This window comes from Lycium ferocissimum, chromosome 5 (genome assembly GCF_029784015.1).
Source record: "Lycium ferocissimum isolate CSIRO_LF1 chromosome 5, AGI_CSIRO_Lferr_CH_V1, whole genome shotgun sequence".
Taxonomy (NCBI): domain Eukaryota; kingdom Viridiplantae; phylum Streptophyta; class Magnoliopsida; order Solanales; family Solanaceae; genus Lycium; species Lycium ferocissimum.
Genome location: NC_081346.1, coordinates 30,006,257 through 30,012,894, shown reverse-complemented (window position 1 = coordinate 30,012,894; position 6,638 = coordinate 30,006,257). Strand labels below are relative to the sequence as shown.

At 36.6% G+C, this 6,638-nt stretch overlaps 1 protein-coding gene and 1 pseudogene across 1 annotated transcript; both read left to right on the top strand.

Moving 5' to 3' along the window:
• Positions 1–1,761: 1,761 nt before the first annotated feature.
• LOC132058350 (pectinesterase inhibitor 4-like) lies at positions 1,762–2,872 on the top strand. The gene has a single exon (XM_059450885.1). It carries the CDS (start codon positions 2,073–2,075, stop codon positions 2,670–2,672), a length of 600 nt encoding a protein of 199 aa, XP_059306868.1. The 5' UTR covers positions 1,762–2,072; the 3' UTR covers positions 2,673–2,872.
• A 1,024-nt stretch (positions 2,873–3,896) lies between these two features.
• LOC132058349 (21 kDa protein-like) lies at positions 3,897–4,821 on the top strand (annotated as a pseudogene).
• Positions 4,822–6,638: the final 1,817 nt, after the last annotated feature.

The following is a 6,638-nucleotide window of genomic DNA, read 5'->3' as shown; positions in this document are numbered from 1 at the left end:
TAGAATTCTTTATGTTAGAATCACTTGGTTTGCCCTTGATTTTGGTCTTAGATCATAAAAAGACTTGTTGAAAGAGTTTTTAGAAGTTTCTAGGTCCAAAAATGGTGAAAATAATGATTTAGGGCCGAACTTGGTCTATTTATAGTAGTCCAGAAAATTCTGGACCGACACAACATGCTGCGGAGTTGCGGGGTCGCAAAGCGCACTTTGCGAGCCGCATGTTGTGTCGCAGGCCTTGCGACATCACCAAAAATTCACTGTCACACTTTGCTGCTCAACTGCGTCTCCGCAAAGCATGCTTTGCTGCCCGCATTTTGCGCTCTGAGAGCTACATATTGCGCCATTATGTGACACTTTGTCAAATTTTAGCTGAAACTTAACTCCGATGATCCGATAAGTCTTAAACCTTCCCGAGGCTTACTAAACATGGTTTTACTCTCTTATATACCCAAGATGGACATATCCATCCTCATGATCTTGGAAATTTTGTCCTACTTTCCAAGACTAGGACAACTGGCACTCGGCGAAACTCAACGTACAAAAATGCGAGGTGTAACAGAAAGCGCAGATATATTCCCCAATTTATTCAAAAGCAAAGTTGGGACAGTTTCAAGACGCGGCCTAACGTAAGGCACGTTTAAAGGCCAAGGCAACTACTGGGATCTCAACCTCGTATGCCCTAGGAATGCCTAGTGCATACTAATTAGGCCAGTAGCTCGGATAAGAATTCGGTTGAATCTTATAGTTTTTACTCAAATAGTATATTTGTATTAAGAAATCTATTAAATATGTATAGATATTAAATTTAGAATTCAACTATTATCACTTAAAATCGTCATTCTAAAATTCAAAACCCATAAGTTCCACCTTTGCTAATTACTATCCTCTCTATCCCTATGCTTCAACTGGAAAAAACGTGTCAATATTAGACGCTTATACACTAAATAAGATTAAGTACTAACCATGTACTCCTTTTGTCCCAATTTATAAAGTAAGAGAGTTAAACTAATTAATTTTTTACGTGAATTCGGACACAAAATATTCAAGTGATTTGAAAAAGAAAAAAATTTATTCGAACTACATAAAAAGTATTATTAGTCCCAATAAAAAAGTCACAATAGTTTACAATTCAAAAATATATTTAAAAAGTATGTCAAAATGTTATGATCGAAGAAAAAATTATTTGACTCTTCAAATTGTAAACTGCACCACATAAACTGCACCTGTCATATGTTCATTAGATTAATAAACGTCTAATTTGGATTAAAAAATTCCTGCTTCAACAAAGGCGCCGCTCAATTTGGAAGGGGAGCAGTTTCTTTTACTACGATCGATAGAAGTGACAACAGCTATCGTTAACCCCCTCCGGAAAAGCGAACTTTAAAAAGAATATTTACATCACTATATCATGATATTCAGGAATATAATCCACATGATGAAGTTTCGTTAAATGCTAGCTTTCTCGTTACGAGACGTTTATTGAAGTTCATCATAAAAGAAAGAAACGCAGCCATGCAAACGTGTTAGGCAAGTTTAAGTTTCCACTTTCTTCTAGAGACATTGCCTTCTCTAACGCAATGTTTTGTGCTGTCATTTGTTGTTCAATTTCTGGCCACGTTCACCCATTAATTCCTCTAGTTGAATAAACTTTAAGTATTGGCCATGCTCTCTTCACGTCTCGTACGTACCTTAGATAAATATGATCTACTAGACCTATATAATGTGCTAGCTTATGTGCAATAGTTGAATATAGGCGTGCCGTGTGTATTAATTGATGTATTTTATATACTTAAATTAGAAGTCATAGATCTGCCGACTTTCTCACACCTTGATAAGCTGACTTTGCTTACAAAACTTCAGATGCTTGAATTTCCATGTGATATTGCCGCAGTTTGTGACGGCGCCAGATAAGCTGATACCACATATTCATAATCATTATCAGATTTGAACAATTAAGGAAGATTGTCCCTCCTTCCAATTTGATCACTATAAATGCATTCACAACTTCTCTCAATATATTCACAACACATTCAACTACACAACATTTCCAAACACTACATATAGCACGAGAAATGGAGGCGTCTACTAGCAAAAACTTGATTTTTCCGCTTTTGGCGATTGTTTTATTCATCTCACAAACACAGCCGTTAGCCACAGCTGCCAAATCCTCTGGGCCTGCCTACACAAACTTCGTAAAAAAAAAATGCAACATCACCACATACCCCTCACTTTGCCAGAAAACACTAATGCCCTATGCGTCTTACGTGCAATCCAACTCCACAAAGCTTTGCATAGCAGGCCTTAATGTAGCCACAAAAGGCGCACGTGACGCCTCTGTCATTGTCTCGAATCTGACAAAACAGAAAGGAATTTCCCGATATGAAGCTGACGCTATTAAAGACTGCATAGAAGATGTGAAAGATTCAGTGTACGAACTCAAGCTGGCTGTTGAAGCAATGGGGCATCTAGGTGATAAAGATAAGGAATTTCAGTTATCTAATGCTAAAACGTATGCAAGTGCTGCAATAACAGATGCAGACTCATGCACTGATGGGTTCTCCGACCGTAAGGTAAATCCGAAAGTGAAGGACATGGTAGATAGATGCATGTCAGTTGTTATCAGACTTAGCAGCAATGCCTTGTCACTCATTAACCATCTCTATGAATACTGAATAGTCTCCGTTTGTGGTTCGGCTAGATCTGATTTGTTGGGATTAATGCACACGACTTTCTTCTTACTGTATAATATTCTGGATATGTGATCTTGTTAAATGTATGCTTTAAGATAACACCACAACTGTAGTTAATTTGATGAGACTTCATCACGTGCACGCTGTCCAAGAGCAAAATGTGTAACAATCCAAACGTAAAAATAGCAACAAACTACTTTCAAAAGAAACAGACTCCTAAATAAAAAGAAAAACAAGTGCTAAAATCAAGCTGGAGAAGTGGCTGCTAAAATTGTGGAAACTAATATGCGCACGTAATACTTTCAATGCTTCAATTTCCATGTGAATGCTATATAGGACTAGGAGTATACCGTTTGGGCCGGCGAGATAAGTTGACATCGCTCGTTCACAACTCATTTTGTGGTTCAATTTTATCGTTATTTCATAATCCTTGTCGGATGGGCTCCTCCCCATTTTCCATTGTCTCAATTTTCCCAAGTTAGACACGTGCCAAGATTAAAAAAGAATGATTGAGATTAATTAATTAAAGCAATGTCCTAAAGGTAGTTAGAATAACAAATATACCATATATTTGCTTCCAAAATTTTAGCAATTCTATAATTCTAACCTACTTCTCTTTTTTTCCAATTTTGTCACGAGCTCTTATCTTCTTTTTTTTACTTAAGCAGATTTTTTCTGTTTGAGTAGATAGGAATTAAGAATATTTTAGATATATATCTGATGCTTAGTGTAATTCAGTAAGAATATTAAATTAATTTGTGATATTTTAAACAAAAAAGATATTGTAAAATAAAGTCTAATGTTTAAATCCCAGTGCACCCTTGTCAATTGTTAAAAACAAAACAGAAAAGAAGCACCGAACGAATTAAAGAAAAAGAGAAACACAACTATCCAAGTAAAAATTAACTCAAAATACAAATATTAATAAACAGAACTTCAAAATTTTTATTGATAGAGTTTTTCTTTAGTTATTAATTAAATCTCCAAGTTTTTCTTTAGTTAATAATTAAATCTCCACCATTAATTGTTAATATGACACGTCTCCCTTTCAAATAAGAACGTGAGAAAATTGAGATAGTGAAAAATTGGGAGTTGCCCACCCATCATTATCATATTAGACTTGAACAATTAAGAACGATTCTTCCTCCTGCCAATTTGATCTCTATAAATACATTCACCACTTCTCTCTATTCCCAACAATATAGCACGAGAAATGGAGGTGTCTACTAGCAAAACCTTGATTTCTCTCCTTTTGGCAATTGTTTTATTATTCATCACACAAACACAGCCGCTCGCCTCCGCTGCCAAAGACTCTCGGCCAGCCTACACAAACTTCATCAAAACCAAATGCAACATCACCACATACACCTCACTTTGCCTAATAACACTAATGCCCTATGCCTCTCCAGTGAAAACCAACTCCACAAGGCTGTGCAAAGAAGCCCTTAAAGTAACCATAAAAGGCTCACGCGACGCCTCTGTCATAGTCTGGACGCTGAAAAAACAGAAGGGAATCTCCCGGTATATATGAAGCCATGGCTATTAAAGCTTGTATAATATTGGTGAAGATGGCTGTGGAGCGCCTCAAACGGACTTGTATAATATTGGTGAAGATGGCTGTGGAGCGCCTCAAACGGACTGTTAAGGCAATAGGACATCTTGGTGATAAAGATAAGGAGTTTCAGTTGTCTAATGCTCAAACGTATGCAACTGCTGCAACAACATACGCAGACACATGCATTGATGGGTTTACCATGCGTAAGGTAAATCCGAATTTGAAGAAGGTGATAGATAGAAGCATGAAAGTTATTATGAAACTCGGCAGCAATGCGTTGGCATTGATTAACGATCTTAATGTATAGTGCCTTTTATTTGTGCTTCAGAGACTGGATTTAATATCATGCTTTGATTTGGTGGAATTAATGCAAGTGACTTTGTTCTTCTTATAATCTTCTCGATATGAAATACTTTTTAATCTCTGCTTAATAATACCACCACCACAATGCATACGTAGTTAATTTGATGAAACTTCATCACGGGCACGCTGCTATGGGTTGATTAAAATAATTTCTTGAGTTGGGTTTCGAAGATTGTGGTGCTTTGTTGGATTCTTAGAGTTAAGTTTCGAAGCTCAAATTTCTTGTATATTACATTTGTTACATTATGTCTAGTTTATGTTACTCCCATGAATTATAACTTTCAGATCCTAAATCCCCTAAACTGTTTTTATTAATTTCATATTTAAATTATATCTAGTTTATGATACCCCTGAATTATAAATTTCAGGTCCTAAATCCCCCTAAACTATCATGTTTTTATTTCATACTTGGGTCACTACCATCTCCGGGACTTTCAAATTCTTCAATTTGAATCTTTATCTCCACCAACTAAAAGTGGAAGGAAAGAACGGAAAAAGAGAATAAATTATGAATAGGAGAGAACTATGACTTTCATCATATTTGGGTACTACTTCTTAGAGAAATTATGTTGCTGATGAAAGCTATAAATCGGAGAGGGAGAGAAGATTAATATAGAAGCAGAAAATATTTTTCACTCGGCAAAGCAAACATATGATAAAAATGAGTGTTTCTTGCATTGTAGTTAGCGTTTGGTCATCAATTTTCAGTCATGGTTTGAAACTTGGTTTGAAACCATGGTTTGATCCCAAATCATCCAAAAAGCATGGTTTGGAGTTTGAAACCACGCATGGTTTCAACTTTTTTAAATATAATTTAACCCATAAGTTAATATTTTGTAAAAAAAGACCCATAAGTTGGTAAATATTTTTAACAATTACCCCCATCAATCATTTACCAATCTCATTAACTTCCACCAACCTTTATTTATGTCTACCAACCTTTAATTTATGTGGGAAGATTATATTAAATAGTAGTTACATTACTATTCATGCTAAATTTTCGATTTTATTGAAGTAAAGTTTGATTGATTGATGTTGCATTTTTTAGAAAAGCCTTCTAGTAGTGTACTAATTTTGTTATAAACTATTATTTTCTCATTTGGTAAGATTGTATAAGAATTGAGAATGTTTTGATAGTTTTCACAATTTGTGGGGTTTTTATGTCTATAAGAGAAAATACAACTTAAAATATCCAAATTGTATATCCAAACATGGTTTGAAACCATGGTTTGATATCGGGTTTCAAACCATGGTTTCAAACCATGTCCAAACGGGGCCTTAATATAGAAAAAGAAAAATAGTAGCAGCAATAGAAAGGGCAAATTGAAGGAGGAAACGAGAGGAGTTGCTTTGATTCTAACAAAAGAAGAGCACATGATGTGTTACGGGCTGGCTTCATTATGCCTTGTCGCTTGTAATCCTGCGCGTCCCGAGCGGGCCAAGCGAGTGTCAGCCGAGCAGGCAACGTGCGCTGACGATGGGCTTTAGAAGGAGCATCTGGCAAAGGGACTGTACGGGTGACAACAACCATTTAGATATATTGCATTGCATATCCTAAGAGTGCCAAGGGAGTTTAGCAAGGATCTGGGAGGAGCCCAATGTTGCATTGCATATCCTAAGAGTGCCAAGGGAGTTTAGCAAGGATCTAGGAGGAGCCCAAGGGCCATGTCGGCGGATGACTGGCCACGTGCAAGCCTAAGTGTCAGTCCTGTGCGTTTCTGAGCTATGGTTGGAATCTTAGGATTTAGGGTGAGAGGAACCTTCCTAGGATGTTAAGGAATGTGCTTACCAAGTTTGGTGTTATTTGAAGATCGTTTATTTATAGGCTTGACTTAGCCAAGGAGCAATGGCATTGTCGTAATTAGCTGAAGATTCCGAAGGCTATAACTCGTTCCACGAATGTGGGAATGGGATGAAACTTCATAGAGATGTGCATGAAGTCAAGAGGAAGAATTAGGAACAAGCGGTGCCTCATTTGGAACTTGGATCAATGAGAAAATCCCATTATGATTCTCTGACAAAAACATGTA

Excerpts from the sequence above, each read along its gene's own strand:
- LOC132058350 (XM_059450885.1), top strand. The coding sequence starts at position 2,073 with ATGGAGGCGTCTACTAGCAAAAACTTGATTTTTCCGCTTTTGGCGATT.